Source organism: Callorhinchus milii, unplaced genomic scaffold (assembly GCF_018977255.1).
Source record: "Callorhinchus milii isolate IMCB2004 unplaced genomic scaffold, IMCB_Cmil_1.0 Scaffold24, whole genome shotgun sequence".
NCBI lineage: Eukaryota > Metazoa > Chordata > Chondrichthyes > Chimaeriformes > Callorhinchidae > Callorhinchus > Callorhinchus milii.
Genome location: NW_024704765.1, coordinates 9,946,969 through 9,970,209, shown reverse-complemented (window position 1 = coordinate 9,970,209; position 23,241 = coordinate 9,946,969). Strand labels below are relative to the sequence as shown.

At 44.9% G+C, this 23,241-nt stretch overlaps 1 protein-coding gene across 1 annotated transcript in view; it reads left to right on the top strand.

The window, feature by feature from the left end:
- casz1 (castor zinc finger 1) overlaps positions 1-23,241 on the top strand; it is a 75,123-nt gene that overhangs the window by 2,368 nt on the left and 49,514 nt on the right. The window contains exons 3-4 of the mRNA XM_042343803.1: positions 1,889-1,949; positions 6,626-6,660. Coding sequence (XP_042199737.1) covers positions 1,889-1,949; positions 6,626-6,660 — 96 coding nt within the window. The remainder of the gene's footprint in view (positions 1-1,888; positions 1,950-6,625; positions 6,661-23,241) is intronic.

Sequence of the window (23,241 nt, the reverse complement as noted above, 5' to 3'; positions counted from 1 at the left end):
AGGACAGAGGGATTGCCAACGTGGAGACAAACAGCAGGCCAGCGCAGTAACATGCTACAGTGACTTAGAGACAGACGATCCCAGGACTTGACCCCGTCCAAAGTTGTTGATGTACTGTACAACGTTTAAAGAGCAACACAGGTTTAGAGTTGCAAAGGGTTGATGTCAGGACACTCACCAGGAAGTCTTTCTTTATCATAAGAACATCGGATTATAGGAACAGGAGGAGGCCATTCAGCCCCTCGAGTCTGTTCCTCTGTTCTATAAGATCATGGCTGATCTGTACCTTAACTCCGATTACTCGCCTTTGCCCCATATGCCTTGTTATCCAGAGGGAATCAACAACTGGAACAGGGTTACCAGGAAGGGTGGTTGAGGCCAGGCCACTGGAACTCATTTGAAAAAACAGCTTGATGGGGCTTTGGGGTGGTGGGGATCAGGCAATTGTTCTAGAGGGATGAGATCAGGTGGGCCGAAGGGTCTTCTTCATCCAAACCGATCCATTTACCCACATACTTTCGCCCATTCAGTATACAGTCAATTCACTGTACAGTATATTCTGTGCAGTGCTTTGAGGCATCTCAAAGACATGATAAGGCACTACATCAAATGCAAGGATTTTTATTCCTAATTTTAAAAATAATGTGAAGTTGAGAGTTTCAAAGCAAGGAATTTGGACTCAGAGAGAGATCGTTTCTAACTAGCTGGCTGGCATCTCAGTATTGGGACTGGTACCTTGTAATGCCAGTGTAATTAGCAGTATCAATCTGGACTGGTTTTTTGTGTTCAAATGCTTTACTCTCTCATGCCACGTTTAACTACAAAGCAAGCCAAGGTTTTTCATGGAAAAGACACTCCATTGCAATCAGCCAGCAGGTTTGATATGATTCTGGAAAAGCAAGTCTGCCCGCTTATTTAACGAGATGTCTGTCAATGATTTCTTTCTCGAAAGTTATCTCGCCTGTTGGTTGCTTTTCGACCGAGTCAGAAACACCCGAAAGAAACAAACAGTCCAATACCTGTTTGAGCGACTGTTTACCGTTGGGAGAGAGGGAGAGAGAGAGAAAAGAAACCAGAATAGAAAAGGAAATAGTTTTTCTCCTCCCTGTTTTAGTCATCCCTGTAAACTGAAACTCTCTTTTAACAAGTGGTTTCCTGTTAAATACCAACAGAAAGGTTTTGGTTATTTTCTTAAAAGGAGCTTACTGTCTCCACATTGTTTCAACAAAGTTATGGTAAGTAATACACATTATTTGCATTCACCCACCTTCCCCACTACTTGCTACTCCCTCCCCTCTGCTCTCCTTTTCTTTCATAAGACTCTTTATGATGTTTTATCAGTTAACAACTCACTGAAGGATAATCTGTAACTCACTCTGTAAGTTTTTTTTATATAGTGTTTTGAAGTTTACCAAGCAGTAAGTAGGAACCTTAGTTGTAAGTCAATTAGCGGATCGCTTTCCAGGTGTAATAATCTCTACCCCCAAATAAAAACGTCGTCACTTAAAACGTTTGTGGGACACTCCTGGGCGGAATTGGCTCCCGGGTTTTGCGCACTAAATCCACCATCAATCCACTTTACAATACATCCCGTGAAGCGCTTTGAGACAACGTAATAAGGAGCTGTATTAAATGCCAGGATTATTATAATTATTATAATAAAATTATTTTCTCCCTTTCCTCCTCCTCCTCCTCCCTCCCTCCTTCTCCATTGAAAAACCCTCTCAAACAGAAACAGATCTCCACAGCCGATCTGCTTTCCCTTTCAGTTTGTTGTTGGTTACAGCCCAGGTGAACCTTGCGTTCACACCACAACACTTGTCGCCCTAGAATTACACTGTTAGCGACCCAAATAGATCCCAACATTCAATTTTGTGTTGGCTTCCAGTGGTCAAACCCTGGGAGTCTAGTGACATCCTGTTCCTGCATGGCAATCGTAACCGTCATGTGTTAGTCATTTTACGTGCTACTGCTGTTTAATGGCAAGGGGCCAATATTACGGCAACCTTTTTTTTGGTAACTCTCCAGCTTTCCCAATTTGGTTCTCTTCTGTCATGTTTGTTTGGGATAACGTCCATCCATTGGGCATTTGAACACACGAGCAAGATCTAACTCTGCAATTCCCAGGTTAGCAGACAGGAGGCGCACTTCCACAGGACAGTTTCCTGTCTCTCTGTGAGATGGTAATAATAATAATCCTTGAGTTTGATAGAATGCCTTACCATGTATTTGAGACGGCTCAAAGCCCTTTACAGAATATATTGTAAGTGGATTGACTGTATACTTTGTGGGCGAAACGCGGCAGCCAATTGCGCACAGCAGCGTCCCCACAAACAGTTGTGGATTGAGTGACTAATTTTTCAAAATAAAATGTAGCAAACAACAAGGTTCTCTTGACAGTGGTGTGGACACCCCATACACGTTGTTAGTTGTATTTGACCGTGTGTGTTTAAGTGTCAGTCAAAGAGCTCAGAGATCTGTTACTCTACACTTAACAGTGAGTGACTCATGCGAGGTGTTTTGAGACAACAACAACAACTTAAATCATGGAGGGTAGAATCGCAGATGCCCTTCTGACGTGAAGGGAGCTGCATCAAATGCAAAGATTATTATTATTATAAATAATACAGCCCACTGGCAAATATTGCCTTGAAAACCTTGAAAAAGGGGATAAGGCGAGAGAAATTCAGCCCTGATAGGGTTAACGCAAATTACGTAATCATCTGGTCACATTTTCAAGGTGAAAAACAGGTTTTTTTTCATATATAAAAAAATGATCAAACAGCCTCCCATATGTGGGAATAAAGTGTGGGGAGGAGGTAAAAAAAATAGGCAAACACCTTGGTGACTAACAGTAACTCCTTTGTGGTTTGGAGAGTTCCATTCAACGAGTTCTTCCCTTAACAATAAATCTGCAAACTGTCCCTTTAAATATATCCATTCTCATAAAGTTTCGGTCAAGTTCTGTGGGTTTTCTCTCTCTCTCTCTCTCGCGCTCTCTCTCTCCCCAGCTGAAATGAGTGAAATAACACTGATTGCTTTCAACAGCTGCAGTCAGGCGGTGGTGGAATATAATAAATGTTTGCGCAAAAAGTCATGCGAGATTATCTGCTAAACTTATTTTGGGTGAATGCGGTGGATTTACTTTGGGTTCATCCATTGTGCTGACATCACTCTTAACAAGCGAAATTGAATCAGGGGCTAAATTCGTGGCGGGACGCACTTTCCGTTGCTTATTAAGAGGAACGCTCGCAGGAGCGACAGGGAGAGGGGGTTGGGGTGGAGGGCAGGGGAGGGTGGGGATTGAATAATAATAATAACAATAATTATATTAATAATCCTTGCATTTGATATAGCGCCTTATCGCGCCTTCGAGGCGTCTCAAAGTGCTTCACAGAATATACTGTAAAGCGTAGTGGCATCTGGACAATTGGTCGGGGTGGGGGGCGGGGGACAGAGAGAGAGTAAAAAGCGGAATAGATCAAGCTAGCAAAACAAGCGATCTCATCTGCTGTTGATAGCCGTTTTGCTTGCTGGAAACTGACAGCCTTTGTATATGTAAATGAAGAATCTAGACTAATGGAGGTGAACCATTTCTAATTTTGTGATGGAGAGCAGATTTTGATTGAAAGTAATTAAGCGAGCTCGCTGTAAAATTAATTAAAGCAAAAAGGGGAGAGAGAGAGAGAGAGTGTGTGTGTGTGAGAGAGAGAGGGAGTGGGGGGGGTGGGGGTGCGCAATTTTTTTTATTGGATTGCCTGGCAATATGATTTTGTCAGGCGTGTGGGGACAAATGGGGGTGACCTGAATTCCGTGCCCTCCCCTCTCCCCACTCGGGACATTTGTGTCACTTTAATCTCCTTACAGTGGCTGGTGTGCATTTGTTAAGAATAATCAAGGAAATATGGTCAGAAATTGTCAGCTTTCAGATCTAATTTACCTGACAGCCTCATGTGTGGTGGTTCTGCCTAAGCTCTCTGTAAAACGCATCTGACAGGACTCTAGACAGCTTGTACCTTACAGTGATATGAGTGGAGATAAGCTGCTTTCCCCTCGTTCTCTTTTCCGCTCCCACCCCCTCTCTTTATCTCTCTCTCTCTCTCTGTCTGTCTCTCGCGCTCTCTCTCTCTCTCTCCCACCCCCCCGTCTCTATCTCTCTCTCCCTCCCACCCCGTCTCTCTGTCTCACTCTCTCCCATCGCCTCTCTCTATCTCTTTCTCTCTCCCTCTCTCTCTCACCCCCCCCCGCGCCCTCTCTCTCTCTCCCTCTCTCTCTCCCACCCCCCACCCCCACCCCACAATACATTACGCGCTGACTTTCTGTGCTCTTATTATAGAGAATCTGCCAATTCTGGATTTCTCTCATTACACACACGCATGCTCACACACCCATTCTCACACATGAGCACGGGCACTCACGCACACACACATGCACATACATGCACACACACACGGTCTCACATACTTGGTATACACACACACGTGTCTACACGTGCACACACGCACACGTGTAGACACATGTGTAATGGGAGCGAACGCTACAATTTGTTTAATTCCCTGAATAAAAATATTACAACCGGTGTTAAGAATGCCCCTTCCCCCAACCCCCACCTCTCGCTTATGAGGTCTGTGGGAACCTGACGGGGGGAAGGGGGGGAGGGATGTCCTGTGGGGACACCTGGTATCACCATATATAACCAGACAGGACAATCAGGCCCCTCTGCCCTCCCCCCATCCCCCTCCCCAATATAAAAACAAGGGCTGGGTTTTTTAGTTAATGAAAACGCAGCCTTGTCTATAAGATGGGAAAGAAAATATGTACTCACTGCTATGCAAACAAAAATAGGGAGAGATTAATTGTGCAATTTTTCAAACCCTTGATTAAATTATCCTAAGGCACTGCTTGTTCCAGTGCCTTATAGCTGCCCGTAGCTTCCAATGGGCCAATTTCTAGACGTCCTATTGAACAGCCTGAGATAATATTGGTTTTGCTGCTCTCCTGTCAGTCAATATTTTACGTTGATTGTCAGCCATACAAAGGTTGGATCTTCCTTGTCACTGCATCCTTCAGCATTGAATCACTCATCAAAATCAACTGCAGGACATTTCTAGGCTAAGGTTCCTGTTGTATCCCCAGCTGATGATTGGGGTCATGATTTGAAGCGCTTTTCCTCGTGGTCTAAGGGGGGGCTTCAGCCCATTGGGATGATCTCAGGATGGCAACGAGTCTTGAGAATAAGGGGGCAGGGGGTAACCGGCCACTCTGTTTCTCCCCCCACCCTGCCCACACTCTTATTGGCTGAGAACAGAGAACAGAACATTTTGAGAACATTGCAACTGCTGTGCGCGACCAGCCGCACAAAACACGCAGTCAATTCACTTTACAGCATATTCTGTGACGCGCTTTGAGACGTCTCAACAATGTGATAAGGTGCTTTATCAAATGCAAGGATTATACTTATTATTCCCCCCACTCTCCACCCACTTAACACCCCCCGGTCTCCTTCAAAGGGGCAGTGTTGATTGTGATTTTGTCATCGCAGTTTGTTCCCTGGGAACGATTAAAAACCCCAAACGTCCCTTTAATCCATCAAGCCGCCTTGGACTGTTTCTGAACAACAATGGTTATAAATAAACACACGTTAATAGGATTTGAATTTTCCGCTTTCAGTGGAGTGTGGAGCTCAGAGACCTACCTGGCTCTTTTCTCGAAAGTCTAGACTTACTTTTCTCTGTTGAGTGTAAGATTCAGCATTTCTGCATTCCTTCAGAATATTGTACCACGTATAAGAAATGGGAGATGGCAAAAAAAACCTCAGCGTTTCTTAGGGAGGAACTGAAGTCTGGGATTGTTTGATCGACGGCAGAAAATATCCTATTATTTTCCTCTTATCAGTTTCCTTCCCCTCCTTCCCCATCCCCTCCTCTTCTGAACACATTTCTTCCCTTCCATTCATCCTCCCTATACTAGGGTGGCGCTTGCCCCCCACACTCAACCAATCCGGTGTTATTCAAGTGCTCAGGGACGCTATCCCACGTGAAGGGCGCTATATAAATATAAGCTGTTGTTGTTTTTGTGATTCATATCATTATTAAAATTTAAGATTGTGCAAAAGACTGTGAAAAATTCTTGATTTGATTTGCCCCAATTAAGATTTCATATTTCTAGTCCCAAATTCCGCTGATGTTGAAAAGCAACCGTTCCCAAATTAAGAGCAAATTCAAAAGATTTTTTCCAAAATTCTGTACCTCCTGAAATATTACAATGACAAGGCCCAAAGAGGGAAATTTTCAAATCTTTATAGTTAAAGGCCAAACCAATGTTCTTCTCTCGAAATTGGATTACATTTCAACGAAATTCTCACAATTCGGTTGAGGAAACATTGTCTGATAGAGAATGACGTCATGTGTTTGTCAGTATCCGTGAAACAGAACAAGGTCATACTTTTTTCCCTTGCTCTTCTGTCAAAGGATCAGACACAGTTTTGCACTTGGGCTCTTATCACAATGCATTTGAGTGTTTTTTTTTTAAAAATCCCATTTCTTTTCTCCCCAGCCCACGGCTTGTGATTTGATCACCGTGAAACACAACCCTTCACGGTCTCTCCGGTTCATGTCCGATGAAGTAAAACAAGAGCCAGACGTGTTTCGGAAGTCGGTGGTAAGTAACTTGAGGTCAACCAGTTGTTTTTTTTATGGGGAAAGAGCGGGGGAGTTGGTAGCTCTTTCACAAGCACGATGGGCCGAATGGCCTCCTTCTGTGCTGTAAGATTCGATGATTCTCTCTAAGTCCGTTACATTGCTGTCCATCTACCTACTACCAGAGTTAACAATTGCGATCTTTAAGAATTCCGCTTCGCGTCCATTTCCGTTTTGCGTCTTTCTTATGAGCTGTCGGATCAATTTCACGTTCATTTGACAGGGAAACCAAATGATGGTGTTGATGGACATCTGAGCTGGTTTCATTATTTGGAGCAAAAGTGGGACGTAAATAACTTGTAAAACGTAGACAATGTACCAATCTTTTCTGGTGAGATAAAAATACTCATTTACTGGTCTTTGAGTTTTGAAGGTTGAGGGGTGATCTGATTGAGGTGTTTAAAATGATAAAGGGATTCGATAAAGAGAAATTATTTCCTCTGATTGGGGTAATCCAAAACAAGGGGATTTATATTAAAATTAGAGCTAGGTAGTGGAAATCTGGAGTCCCAACTCCACACATCTGAATTGCAGAAGTTGCGAAATTTATGCAGCCAGAAAGTGAAATTTCTGGCTGCACTGTTTCACCATTGCACTATTTCAAATTGAAAGTACTTAAAAAGAAAAACATTTGCAGGGCTACAGGGTAAGAGCAGGGGAGTGGGACTAGTTAGTAGCTCTTTCAAAGAGCCAGCACAGGCAGGATGGACCGAATGGCCTCCCCCTGTGCAGTAATATTCTATGATTCTGCCCCTGGGAAAAGTTTCAAAAAAATGTCCTTTTCCATTTTGCACAGGTAGATGGCAGGTAGGTTCATTGCTCTCATTCTGGAAGGAGAACTTTGAAGTATAATGTATTTTGCCAGCATGAGATCGCTCTCTCTCTCTCCTCATTATCTGCAGCCCGCCAAGCTGATCCGGCTTCTAATTTATTACGGTTTATTTCCTGCTAGTGTTTGTTGCATCAACAGTGCCACGAAGGTTTATTAAAAATTAATATTCTTAATTGGAGGAAGGAGCGTTTTGCAGATAGATCACTTTTTTTATTAAAAAAAGCCCACACGACAACATTCCAGTTATTCGGTACCTTGTGCTGAACCAGGGAAAGCTGAGCTGAGCTGAATATGGACAGTGATAATTCCTCCTCCACAGACAACCATACAGACATACATACACATACAGAAACTCACCAGAGACACTCTCATACATACAATGCAGCACATCCCTGGGTGCCTAACTCTATTGGAAATTTCCCTCGAGCGCATCGCAAAGCACTGGAGTCCATATCGTTTTCGAGCACATGAGCAAATGTAGAAATAAGAAATAATCCCATAGTCCCTACGTCTCGCTCCACCACACCCCCGTTGCCTTCTTCAAGTCCCATCTCAAGACTCTCCTCTTTGACCGCACCTTTGGTCACCCTCCTACCCCTACCCTCCCTGCCCTCCACCCCTCCTGTTCCCAATCACCAGCTCTTGTCCAAATCCTTGGCTGTCCAGCGCCTTGGGTCATTCTCCCTGATGTGAAAGGTGCCGTGTAAATGTGATTTGTTGTTGTTGATGTTGTGATTAAATTGTAATTGTAATCACAGTGAACCTTCCTCAACACCAGAGCAAGAGAGAGGGTTAAAAGTTGCAAAGAGGCAATTTCGGGACAGACACCAGGATGTATTTCTTTACCCAGATGCTACCTGACAAGTGGTACAGGGTTGCCAGGAATAGTGATTGAGGTCAGAACACTGGACTCATTTGGTGTAAAGCTTGATGCTGTGATGGGCAAGACAGTAGGCAGAGGGGTTTCTGGAGGGATGAGATCAGATGGGCCGAAGGGTCTCCAACAAGTGTTTAACTGTAATTTAGACCCCACATTCAGTGTGATATCTTCTGTAACGTGGAAGGAGTGAGCGACCAGGAAGTAACTGCTATCAGACATTGTTACACTTGACTCAATTGCAACAGGAAATAAAAATGAATTGTAAGAACAAACATAGTTTGGGAGTGGTGGGGGGGGTGGGGGGGTGGGGGGGCGGTAACAGGACTTTGTGAACACCTTGTACATCACTCTGATCCTGAACTCCTCTCCAAAGGGAACAGGGATCCTGCAGATTGATGGGAGGGGATATTCCGAGGGGAATATACCTTATTGAGGAATCCCGTCAAGAAATACCACAAACTAGACCACCCACCCCAGCCCTGCCAAAGGTGGTCTGTCTCGAGGAGTTTTTTTTTTCTCTCTTAGTTTCCAGTGACTTTCAAGCCCGGCTGAAAAAAGGGACTCAGTGTCTTTATCGTAGTAATCTCATTAAGGTTGAACGCCAGTCGGTTAGGGGCCAAGTTGTCAGATTTTTCACCAGGAACACCAGCGGAGTGAATGCCGTCTCTCACACTGATAGCCCCCTCGGGAACTGTTAACCCTTCAAACCCCACCCCCCCCACAACTCGTCTCATCCAGCTGACACTCCCGAAGTGACATTAAAATGCAAGAGGAGACCTGGGTCTGATTTTGATATTAATCTCTGTTGATGGTTTCCGAGGTATTTCATTTCAAAATGATGTACTCATTAAATCATCTCCTCATCACTGGGCAGCCACAATAGATTGGGAAACAGGAAGTGATCCCCTAAGCAGAGTCTTGAGCCGAGAGCGAGCTCACTTCACACCAGCCGTCCTTCCGTCATGTCCATTTTCCTTATGCACAAATAATAATAATAATCCTTACTTTTGATATCAGGTCTTTTCACCTCGTTGAGATGTCTCAAAGCGCTTCACAGGATATATTGTAAAGTGAACCGTAACTTTTGTGGGCAAAACGCAGCAGCCAATTGTGCACAGCTGTGTCCCACAGACAGTCGTGGCTTGAGTGACCACATTATTATTATTATTTTTTGGAGGGATTATTACGTCCAGAAAGTGATCAGCCCATCGACAACAACCGTTGTCCTACTTACTGCTAGGTAAACAGAGGGGCGTGGAGTAAGGAAACTTGCCTAAGGTTTCGCCCTGCCCGGGAATTGAACCCGAGTCCTCTCTTGCGATGCGAGGGCTGTAATCAATACGCTACAGGACTCCACATATAATGATAATAATGTAATCCTTACATTTGGTACAGCAACTTTCACATCAAGAAATGCTTCACAGGATTTGCTGTGAAGTGGAGTGACTGTCTGTTTCGTGCGTGAACCCGCCATCCAATTTTGTATACATGAAGTGGATAGTCAGTTTTATCTGGGGGTATTATTGTTGGCTGAAACACCGGGAGAGAGAAACTCCCTTCTCTTCAAATAGCTACAAGGGATCTTTAACGTCCACCTGAACAGGTAGGTAGGACCTCAGTTTAACGTCTAATCCGAAGGACGGCACCTCTGACAATGCAGCCCCCACCCCACCCACCCCCCAGCATAAGAAACGAGTGGACACTAGAAAGGAAAATTCACATGAAATTTCACACTGTCTCAGTCTTCAGACTGTTGCGTTACAATTTAAGATCAGGCAGAATTTTCGGAAACAAAAATGTTGTTTCATTCTGCAGCAAATGAGTAAAAGACCCTCCCTCGCCCTTTCTCTCTCTCTCTCTCTTTCTCTCTCTCCCCCTCCCTCCCTGCGTTGCAATTGGAAGTTAATTAAAACAATAAATTAATGACATAGATTTTATTAGAAGACCCCCTGATGTGGTTCCTAATTTTAGACAGATTTCACTGCACTCACCGAGAACGGACCAAGGTTTACTTAAAACACAAATTAAAACTTTAATCTTTTAAGAACTCGGGGTCGTAATTTTAAATGTGGTCCATCAGTTCTGCACTTTGATGTGATAGCGTTTTTACTGCTAGTTCTACGGAGGAGGTTTAAAGGACAGATTGAAATCTATTTGTGTCACATTCCTAACAAGGGTTCTTCCAATTGTGCGTTGAAACGTTCTTTGGCAGATGGATTAAATAACAAATAAGCGACAAATAATCCTCCCCTTTTGGTACACAGCGTCTCACTCAAAGTGCTTCACGGGATGAGTGTAGTGACTGTGTATTCTGCAGGCGAGCCCAGCCACCAGTTTGCGCACGGCAGCGTCTCACAAACAGCCATGAAGTGAACAGGCATCACGGCTTTGAGTGTGGCTGCCTGATGAACCAGTCCTCTGACTGTACTTGTGATGGGTTCCTGACGAGATGAGTTGGGTTCCTAAGAGAGGAATCTGATGCCCCGTCTCCGTAGGTGCCAGTACCAGAAACTGAGCACGGAGCAGTGCTCAGCAACAACAACAACAGCTTGCATTTATATAGCGTCCTTCACCCCGGAGCACTTAGTGCTGGGAATGTTAGTAACAGAATGAAAGTGCCTGGTGGAGGATGGGAAGGTCCCTCAACAGCAGAATTGGTATGGATATGGAAATGGGTTTGAGAACAGATATGAGTATAATAGGTGTGAGTATGACAGTAGGTATGAGATTGAGAGTGAGAATGGAAATGGAAATGGGTAAGGCATTATCGCGGGCAATATCATATCATTCTTTGACGTCGAGATTTTTCCATTCAATTACACGTCACAAAAGAGTGTGCGTCTGATACAATCTCCACCCAACCCCAGTCAGCAAAGCCAGAAGTGTCCACATTACGTGCATCCTTAAAAGGCCCGAACACATGCTCTGGCGTGGTGGAGCAGTGTGTTAATGCCATCAGAGGGTGGGACACGGGGGAAAATGAGAGGGCAAATCAAGCCAAGATGGACTCGGACATCTCCGAGGTATGGCTTACAAGAAACAGATGTTGGACAGCAAGGGACTTGGCAAAGAAAAATAAAGTGACAGGTTTAAGGGGAAGATGGTTGGATAGTGGAGGAAAGGGGGGGAATGATAATAATCCTTTTGTTTGATATAGCGCCTTATCACATTGTTGAGACATCTCAAAGCGCCTCATGGGATATACCATAAAGTGCATTTGGCTGTGTATTTTGTGTGCGAAACTTGGTAGCCAGTTGCGCACAGAAGTGTCCCAGAAACAGCCAAGGAGCGAGTGACCGATTTTATTGGAGATAGAGAGAGCGAGAGAAGGGGGGAAAATTGAAAAGCTTTAACGTGCAATGTTCAGACACCTGCTCCAGACCCACGGGCTCACACCAGACAAGGCAAATCTGGTGATGTCTGAGAGAGAGTGGGAAAAAAAGCTACAGGAGGCAGTGCTAATCTTTGTTTTTCTCTCTCTTCGTTGTGGTTTCAAAAAGAAAAAGTCACGCTCTCACTAAAACCCCCAATAAAATACTTATATTTAGCGAGAAAATCAGCAAAATCAGCCCCAGAGTTTAATGGCACAAAGTGCGGTTAAAAGCGCTACAGGTAAGTTGTGGTTGATACCTGCTGTAGTGGTACAGTAAAATGGTAGCGGTGCTCTTTTGCTGTGAATCCTAAATTGCCTTTGACTGCACTTGCATTGAAATTGAAACTTTCTGCCCTTGTTTCAAGGACATTCAGTCAGTCCATTCCAGTTAAGTCCAGGCCATCTCCCTGTTATGGAGAGTTCTAGTCCTCCCTCATCCTCTCTCTCTTTCCGTGTCCTCTCCCCCCCCCCCCCCGCCTCCTCCCGCCACTCCGCACCCTCCTTATGAATAAATGAAGTCACTAAAATTTTTTTCCATATTTGTGTAAATTGCTTTAAAAGCATTTTATCATGTCATAAAAATGAAATTGATCTGCACCGAGCGATCGGACAGCTGTGTGTTTTGTTAATGGCCACTTTGCTCCAGGCACCTTATTAAAAAATTTATAAATAATGCTAAAATTGCATAAATTATTAACCAAAGTAAGCAGGTTTTAAAATTTACAACAAAGCAGAATTTTGATGACTTCGCTATGGCAACGGCGGAATGTCACCCATTTCCTGCAGATTGTACTTTGGAGTTTTATGATGTTTTTTCATTGATTTGTTTCTCCGGCACAGCTGCCGACCTCTATTGAGGGACAAACGTAATCAGCACTGACGCAAATTAGATGGTTATTCGTTTTGAAAATTGACAGAAAAACAATAAAAAAGATGAAATGCTCCCAAATCAATAGATATAATGAAATTCAAATAATCCGAGAGATGAAGTCGCCATGGTAACTGATAATGTGGAAAAGAAAACAATTTAATAAAGGACAGACATGCTTTGAAAACAGATTGGGCGGTGGGGGGGGTGTTGGGGGGGGGGGGGGGGCGAGAGAGGGAGAGGGGTGGCGGCGAGGAGTGGGAGGGAGTTGTTTCAGTGAAGGATTGGTGTCTGTCCCAAGGACACAGAAATAATTAGAGAGCTTTCAGGCTAGAAAGTGCAGATTCAGGTTTTAATACACAAAATTATTTCAGGGGCAGTGAATCGGAAAACCATTTGTTTTGACCTTCCTGTGGGGCCTGAGTTAGGGCATGTTGGAGGCTAGTGGCAGCTCCACGGGCTGAGTATAAGATATTTGTGCGCGTTAATAACTGGCTTTAGCTGGACGGGTGGTGAGTGAGGGCAGCATTGTGTTATAACTGGAAAGGACAGAGAGATAGAGAGGGTAGTAGAGAGACTCAGAGAGAGAGAGAGAGAGAGAGAGAGAAAAGGTTCGGCACAATCTGCCACATGCTTATTCGCAAAGTTTGCGAGAGGAAGGAATTATAATAATAACAATCCTTGCATTTGATATAATAATAATAATAATCCTTCCGTTTGATATAGCGCTTTATCATTTCGTTGGGACAATTCAAAGCGCTTCACAGAATATACTGTCAAGTGTAAAATCGGCTGTGTATTGTATGGGCCAAACACAGCAGCCAATTGCACACGGCAGCGTCCCACAAACAGTGGGATTGAGTGACCAAATTTGTATTCTTTTTATTTATTTTCTGAAGGGATTTATTACCCCCAGAAAGCAAACCGCCAATCAGCTAACGACCAGGTTCAGTGATCAAATTATCATTTATTGCTTGTTTTCTCTAAAAAAAAATGTTTTAAAGAATTTTAATTTTTTGAATTAATTTGTTTTTATGCATAAGAATTGAGTTTAAAGAGAATTCATTGCAAAGTGGGGGAGGGAAGGAGGGTATTTCGGAGAGACCTGCAGTTTTGTAGCTTAGCCAGAGAGCAAGGGCTCAGAAAATGAGTGGTGCCCTGATGGTGCGTGGAAGAAGCAATGGGCTGGAAAAAAGATTTTGTGGCTATTACGGAATATAATTAGTTACACAAATATATATCAGCAGAACTAACAAACTCCCCCCACCGCCTCCCCCCCCTCACCCTTCCCCATTCACCTTGCTTTTATCTAAAAAGAATAACCTTTCAGAAGGACATCATTAACATGCACAGATTTATATACATCACAGAAACCGCTGCTGTTATTTGTTGTGAAGCCCAGAATCGTACCCACTGCATAATAATAATCCTTGCATTTGATATAGCGCCTTATCACGTCTACGAGACGTCTCAAAGCGCTTCGCAGAATATACAGTGAAGTGAATTGACTATATTTTTTGTGGGCGAAATAATATCTTCACACCCATCTCTACAAGGCACTCAGAGATTCAAGAGGAATTTTATAGGGTTTCGGGGATTTTGTTCCGCCGGGCAAGTGAAAAATTCTTCAGGGAAGTCTCTCTCTCTTTCCCCCCTGTATTTTAGGAGCAGAGAGGGAGAAGGGAGTTTCTCTCCCAGTGTCCTGTCTGACAAATTCCCCCCCAATAAAATTGGTCATTCAATTTATGGCTGTTTGTGGGCAAGTTGCCTTATTCAATTGGCTACCAAGAACAGCTACAACAACGACGACTTGCATTTATACAGCACCCAAAAACGCAAAAGTTATTATTTTTGAGCATTATTTTGTTCCTTTCTCGTACACGTGTGGAGAAACAGATCGCTGGCCACAGGAGTTGAGAGCCAAGTGACGAAAAAGCCTGTTGGGGATTCAAGGCACTAAGATCAATCCAAAACTAAAAAAAAAGTGCTTCCGAAAGTGCAGTGTGGCTCCTTGAACGTTCCTCCCTGTGGAGCTCTCTCACCTCCCGGGTTAGTGGGTGATGGGTTTGAGACCGGGCCCCCCTCCTTCCCACGTCGAGATTTGAGCTCATTTTCTAGGCTGACCTTCCAGCGCAGTGCTGGGGGAATGCAGCATAAGACTGTCCTTTTAACTGAGACGCCTGTTCTCAAAGAGAGAAAGGAGTCTCTCACCAGCGCCCTGGCCAACAGTACGCCAGATTGATTGGTTGCTCAGCTCACAAAATAATAACAAATAATATTTCTCCTGTCATTTGATCCATGCCTTTCCCATCAGGAGAACGTCCCAAAGCGTTTCACAGGATTTACCAGAAATGCAGTTTGTAGGTTTGCACACAGCAATTACCTGCAAACAACCACGGAGTGAGCTACCAATTTTATTTGGGGGATTGTTGGCCAGGACACCGGGAGAGAGAGAGAAAGAGAGGAGAGAGAGAAACTCTCTTTTCTTTTCGAATAGTGCCGCGGGATCTTTAACGTCCACCTGGACCGGCACAGTCGGGAACTCGCTTAACGTCTCACAGTTGTTTGTGGGGCTGTGCTGTATGGGTGAAACCGCAACCCAGAAGACAACAGCCCATTTTAGAGTGTAAGATATACACCACCACCACCACAACAACAACTTGCATTCATAAAGTGCCCATCAAGCTGGGTAGCATCCCAGAGCGATTGAAAGTGGCGGAGCACCACGCCAAGCTGGCGAGAAGGGGAGGTGGGGGGGTGACCGTAAGCACGGTCGAAGAGGAAAGTCTTCAGGCATAACCTGAAGATGGAGAAGGAAGGGGCAAGGCGGAGGGATAGAGGGACAGAGTTCCAGAGTTCCACGACAAGGGCTTCTGGCTTAAGTATTTGGAGTTGATGGTTAAATAAGAGGAAGGACCAGGGAATGAATGTGAGAGAAGAACAGTGACTGACAGACAGCGGAACACCTGGGGGGGGGAAGAGAGGAGAAGGGGGAATTCTCTGAATTATTTTTGGAGCTTAAGCTTCGAAGCAAGGTTGAAACTGCTAACGCATTCAGACTGCATTTAGAAGACCCCTTTCCTCTCTCTCTCTCTATTTCTCTGTGCCCTGAACACAGTTAGCAAACAGCTAAAGGGAGGTGAAGGACCCCTACTGGCAAAGGGGCAAAACACGTACAGGACAAACATACATCTCCCTCGTACATATTCGTCACACAAGCAATTTGGTTTCAGAAGATAAAAATCCACGGGTAATAACAATATGACCCTCAGTACAAAGGCAACGCTTTGAGCCAACGCATTTGTCTGGTTGAGAAAAAAAACCTTTCAGCTTTTTTCCTAAATCGTATTTAACTTGTCTCTCTCTCTCTGGTGTGTTAACAATTTCTTTTAACAGGCATTGGAACCCAGTCATCGTTCTCTCTCTTTCCCACCGCCCCACAACCCCCCCTACTCGCTCCCCATCCCCCCTTCCCCCCCACTCCAACCCCCACCAAAAAAAAAGCTTTTGCAAATGAACCTATTAATCAGGCTGATTCTCAGATTGCATTAACCGCAAGCCCTTGCTCAGTAAAACCTCGCGTTCCAGCCAGCAGGTCAGCAAAGTGCTGTAAGTCTGAGAACGTGCGATTCTCTGACATTCAAGTGTCCGAGAGAGAGAGAGAGAGAGAGATAGGCAAAGCGATCATCACAGTGCTTGAGGATGGAGGGGGAGGGGGGAGGTGGGATGGGGATGGTGAAGGAGGATTTAAATCGCCTCCCCCCCCCCCGCCTGCCCGTCGTGCTGGCATCACCGTTGTGTGGTTGCTCAGCCTGCATTCCCCCGCCAGTGACAAAAAACTGTTTTCTCCTGTGGTGGGGGCAAGGAATCCCCTGTATGTAACACAGAGGAAATCACTGTGACTCGGAATCCCCCCCACCACCACACCCCCGCGCGGGGGAAAATGGTACTAACCCGAATGTCACCAGCCACCTGTACCAACTTAGTGACACTGGTCTGCCTGCAGTTTCATAGAATTATACAGCGCAGAAGGAGGCCATTCGGCCCATCGCGTCTGTGCCGGGCTCTTTGAAAAGAGCTATCCAATTTAATCCCACTCCCCCGTGCTCTCCCTACACCCCTGAAAACTTGTCCTCCTTCAAGTTTGTAGACTTGAAGAGGAAAGTAGTGATTTTTATAATATCCCCCCCCCCCCACGCACACACCCACACACACAGTGTGGCTGAGTGACGAGTTTTACACTGCAGTGAAGCATATATGTACAAGTTCTTTATTTTCCTGACCTTATTTGCTCCAGCCCCGTGAAACAACAACCTACCTCTGGGACTTCCACGTGTAGATGGGATGCATGGAATTCTCAGCTTCGTTTAGAGACTTAAGGACGGTGATAGGTTTCCGCACGTGTCAGACACCCAGCTAACTCCCCCGTAAAAACCTGTGAAGGATCCTCTTGCTGGAATACAGTTCCACACACACCGGTTGCCTAGATAGTGAGTGTCCGCTGCAACTGTTTCGCCCACAAAATACACAGTCGAATCACTTTACAGTTTTTTCTGTGAAGCGCTTTGAGACGTCTCGATGACGCGATAAGGCGCTGCATCAAATGCAAGGATTATTATTATTATTATTATACACATACACGACATGGAAGGTATGGGATGGTGGGTGGGTGGGTGGGAGGGAGGGTGGGTGAGCTAAACATACTGCAAGTTATGAAATGCCTCTGGGGGGTTGATAGCAGCAGCCAAAGGAAGGCCCCACCATGAAAGGCAGAAAACTTTCCGATTGTCTGGCGGACAATCAAACTCCTGCATCCCCCCTACACCCCCAACCCCCCATCCCCTCATCCCCCTGTACTGATTGCAGTGGAAATCTAGAAGATCATGCTAATGATAGTGCATTATGGGAGTGCTTTCAGGGCAATCAAGAACCCATAACTTACCCAGAGCGACAGACTTAACGTTTAAATGAATTTAATGCATAAAAAGCTGTTGCCAAATGGTATAACTTATACTGATAGCATTAACCCAGGATACAGAGAATTGCTTTGCACGGTCACACATCGACGGTAGTTCACATCTCCCTCTCTCTCTTGCTCTCTCTCGCTCTCCGCTCCTGCATGGCTCGCTATCAGGAACAACAATCCCACTTTATGTTCCTCTCCCTAATTCAGGTATTTTTTAGGTCAGTCAGCTGTCTGACACACGCGGAAACTCATCACCGTGTTTAAGAGTCTCCAAACCAAGCTGAGGATTCCAATACATCCCACCTACACGTAGAAATCCCAGAGATAGATTATTAGAATGGAATATGCACTCTCTCCCTGAAGGGACACATACTACTTACCTAACTCAGGAAATTATTAGATGTATTAGGTGCAGGTTGACAAGAGCCAAGGCTTGGGGGACCCCAGAGTGTGCGTTGGGGTAACTCCTGGAGTCTAACCAGCTAAAACCACATAGCCTGCTCATTGAGAGCACTGTCTGGCTGGCAAGCTTTCCCACTGCTTGTCCAGCTAGGACCACCCTAACTGTTAGGGTTTTGGCTTGCAGGGTTAACAGGAGCTGAGTGGGAGGATTCCCTGCCCCCAATGACTGATGCCTAATTCAGAGAGACGCTGAGTTCAGTGTACCAATAACTGGCATCTCACACTCAGCTCCAACCAGGGAGGAAACTAGGATCCTCCCTCCTTGTACAGCTCTGAAACACCCCAGACAGTTCCCACTGAGTCAAGGAAGTGTGTGAGTGTGCGCTGTCCAATACTCTCTGCTTCCCACTCATTGGTTCAAGGTTTCCTTGTGTGAAATTGAGAGGCAGGGAGAGTATTTAACCCACCTTTGTGCAACACGTGGAGTCCCATAGAGTAGTGGTTAAAGCCCTTGCCTCACAGATGAGAGGACTCGGGTTCGATTCCTGGGTAAGTCGAAACCTTAGGCAAATTTCCTTATTCCGTACACTTGTTTACCCAGCAATAAGTAGGAACCCGGTTGTTAGTCGATTGGTGGATCGCTTTCCAGGGGTAATAATCCCTCCCCCAAAATATATTTGGTCACTCAATCCACAGCTGTTTGTGGGACACTGTTGTGCGCAATTGGCTGCTGTGTTTCGCCCACAAAATACACAGTCAAAATGACAGTATATTCGGTGAAGCGCTTTGAGACGTCTCAATGACGTGCTAAGGCGCTATATCAAATGCAAGGGTTATTACTGTAGCATCTTGTGTTTAAACACAACCCTGAAAACTATTGTTCTTTTTTGATTCTGTTGACTGCGAACTCCTGGTAACTGATTTTTTTGAACCCCCAATTATGCATTTCACTGTTTTATTGCCTTAATCACTTACGCTCATGTTCCACATGGCTGCTTTTCATCAAAATGCAGTGTTAAGATAACAATATCACATCCTTCGTATTTTATATAAATCATCTCCCTGCTGTTAACAATACATCAGCAAGTGCTTTTTTTAATCAGATACATTGGTAACCCTTTGAGTTCTGAACTGTCCTAAAATCAAACTGTCCTTTAAATAAACATCCCCTTAAAACTTTAAGGTCTTTCTATCGCTTACCCCCAAATTCTTCCCCCACCCCAGAATATTTTTTCAAGCTGTGGTGGGTGGGTGGGTGGGGAATGGAAGAAGAGATGGAACATTGGTGTCAATTTTGCAGTATTTCTTAATTAAGAAATCTGAGAAATCACTCTCTTGAGGGTGGCTCACACAGCTCTTGAGGGTGGCTCTCCAAACATGAACTCTTCCACTATTTGTACAACAAAAATAAATCGTACATGGACTATACGACACTGGACTAGGCCGGTATGTACAGTGGTGTAGATTATATAGGAGCCTGTATTGGTTAGACCACTCGCCTCGCAAGCGAGAAGACTTGATTTCGATTCCTGGACAGGGCGAAACCTTAGGCAAGTTTGCTTACTCCACATGCCTCTGTTTACCCAACAGTAAGTAGGAACCCAGTTGTGAGTCGCTTGACGGATCACTTTTCTGGAGGTAATAATCCTTTTAAAAAAATACTAATAATTTGGTCACTCAATCCACGACTGTTTGTGGGACGCTGCTGTGCGCAATTGGCTGCTGCGTTTCGCCTACAAAATAAACAGCCAGTGCACTTTACAGTATATTCTGTGAAGCGCTTTGAGATGTGTTGAAGACGTGATAAGGCGCTGTATCAAATGCACGGATTATTATTATTAAATGACATGGACTAGACCTCACTGGCACTGGGCTGAGCTGCCGTTTAGCAGCCGGGCAAGGCTTTGGATTTGGCATAGCAACACTCAGCTAAAAAAGCAACTGAAATCCTCGAGAGAGAGAGAGAGAGGGGTTAAACTCCCCACGAAGTAAATATTTTCTGACAGGTCAATGAGACGGTGAGGTGAGCGGAGCAGAGCGTTGACTTGAACAGGAAGCCACTCTCTCCCTGTCACGTTTTAATCGTTGGGTCACGACGCAATGCAGGGATTCAAGTCCATTCTGTCGCACCAACACACGGTGAAGTTTGGGGGTTTCCCGTTGTACGATCCTGTTGCGCTGGCTATTTTACAGCAACAAACACGAAGTAGCGGAGTCTGGAATTAGTTTGGCTTGCGTCGCCGTAGCAACCTGGCATCATTTCCTGTAGTGATTGCAAGTTGCTTTAATGATTCAACGTTCCTTGAGAACAATATTTTCTTTCCTGTTTTCGGTCCCAACCCGTGGAGGCAGATTGATGACTGAATTGCAGGTTAGAAGTTAACATTGCCCGAGAGGGCTGATTTATAGGTTACTTAGCGTAAGTGACGCTCCGGAGACTCAAAAGAAAACAGAAGTTACTAAGAAGCAACAAACATTATTTCCACCCCCCCCCCACCGCCCGCATCCTCCACCCAGGCTGTTTCAAGAATGAGTTAAAAAACATCATCGAAAAAATGTGCAGAATGAACTTCCCCTTTGAGTGAACGGGTCATTAAAGGGTTATGTTTTCTTGAGGCTGTTGAATTTCCCCACTCGTGAGATTCTAATCAACTTCAGGGCACTTTTTTTTCAAGAGTTCCTTTGTTACTCTTGAAGATTTACTCCGAACAAAATATCACAAGACAGTTCTAACAGATCGGGTCGTCAGAGAGAGATTCCAATATATATAGTAGTATATTATAAGAATCCTTGCATTTGCTGTAGCGCCTTCTCAAGTCGTTAAGACGCCTCAAAGTGCTTCACAGAGTGTATTGTAAAGTGGAGAGACTGTGTATTTTGTGGGCGAAACGCGGCAGCCAATTGTGCAGAGCTGTGTCCCACAAACAGTTGTGGATTTTTTTTTGTGGGGAGGGATTTATTACCACCCGGAAAGCGATCCGCCAATCAACTAACAACTGGGCTCCTACTTACTGCCAGGTAAGCCTGTGGAGTAAGGAAACTTGCCTAACTTTCTACATTGGTCTGTAAGTATAGCAATCCTTCTCCCTGTGGAGTTGGGAGCACTATTTCACAGATGGTCTCCTTCATAAGGCAGCGAGGTTTCATTCATTCATTCGTTCATTCATTCATTCAGTCGTTCGTTCCTTCGTTCATTCATAAAATCCTTTTGAATTTCAAAAAAAAATCCCCACAGCAAAGCGAAAGAAGTTTGATCAATAAGCATTCTGAATTTCCCCTTTGCAGAAATCACCGCACACACACTCTCACACACACACACACACACACACACTCACACAGCCTTCAGAACATATGGTATAAGGCGTCCTGGTTTAGGCAGCTGTCTGCCAGCCTTACACGGTGTTTTAGCGACCCTGAGCCCAGCTCTGTGCTACAGCGGTGTGTGTGTGTGTGTGAGACCCTTACTAACCCTTTGATTACTGACCACATTACTTTTAATGTGGGCAGCGTTTTGTCCACAAAAATACACACTCAGTTCACTTTACAGTATATTCTGTGAAGCGCTTTGAGATATCCCCAATGAAGATGGAGTCAGTGAACAATTTTTTTTATGGGAGAGGGGGTGATTGTTGGCCAGGACACCCACCGGGAAGGAGAGAGAGAAACTCCCTTCTCTTTCGAATAGCGCCACAGGGTCTTTATCATTCACCTGAGTAGGGGAGCTCGGTTTAACGGCTCATCCAAAGGACGGATCTATCTCTATTCCCACCGTCATGCCCCCAGCTAATTTTTTGTGCTGTGGATGTGGGGGGGGTGGGGGAGAGCATGGGGGGAACAGGAAGGGAGAAGTAAGGCTTAACCACAAGAAGCAGGAATATAAATGAAGCATGGAGTGGGGGGGGGGGGGGGTGCAAGGTGGGGGGGGGGGGGGGGGTTGACAGGCTGGGAGTTTCAACTGAGTAATACCAGCCAGTGCACCGCGCGTCAATAAAGAGCTTCTAAATGCAGGAAGGATGTGCATTTGGCTTGCTGCGTTTAACCTCTGAAGGACGTTTTTATACTAAAAAATCAGAAGAACAAGGTTGTAATCTATCAGCTTCTGCACTGAGTGCCGCGAATCAAATAATATCCCCGTGATCCAGTGCCCTCCTCTGATACTAATTGATACCGTTCCCCCATTTAGAGAGGGAGACAGAATATCATTTTTGCTGAGGTTACCAGACAGACAGGAGAAGCAGATTTTTTTTTCCCCGCCCCAGTTGAAAAAAAAAGCCTGCGCAGAAAGGGTTAATGACTCACACGGCAAACGGACTCGGAAAGTATCGTAAAGGAATTTCTTTCAGAAGCTGATGCTCTCGCTCTCTCTCTCCCTAGCCACCACCCCCCACCCCCACCTTCCACCGCCCCCCCCACGAAGGTCAGTGCAAAGACAGCCTCATCACTGTCCTCAAGGTCACCAGCTACAGAGCAAAGCAATTAAAAGTGCATTTAATCTAATGATAAAACACGTCCGCCCCAGTCCAGACTTGTACACAGAGAGAGGGCTCCTCATTCTGCCTCTTCTACCTATTAAATTGCCTTCTTCGAGACCTCTCAAAGCCCTTCACAGAATTTACTGTGAAGTGAATGAATTGACTGTATACTTTGTGGCCAAAAAAAACATAACCATTCAAAAATAGGTGTTTTTCCGGTGGTGGATGGAGTGGAGTGGGGGTGGGAGAGAGAGAACGAATAAACCAGTTTTATTTTTAATCCTTCGAGAACCTCACTAACCAAATTAGGGTTAAGATCACCCAAAAATCAGGGGAGGTCTTTTCTCAGAAATTGGAAAAGTCCCAAGTCTTAAACAGTAACTTTTCTGGTGAATGTGTTAATAACTGAGGCACAAACTGGAGCTCCGAAACACTCGGCACAATACAGAGCAGTGATCAGAGAGGAGCAGATGGAAAGGGATGTGGCAAGTGGGAGGCAAGAGGGTGGTTTGGATGTTGGAGAGATTTGGGCTGAGAGAAGCTAAGAGAAGATTACTTACAATAATAATAATAATCCTTGCATTTATTATAGCGCCTCATCACATCCTCTAGATGTCTCAAAGCGCTTCACAGGATATACTGTAAAGTGACTTGAATGTGTATTTTGTGGGCGAGTCGTGGCAGCCAATTGTGCACAGCAGCGTCCCCACAAACACTCGTGGATTGAGTGACCAAATAATTATTTTATTA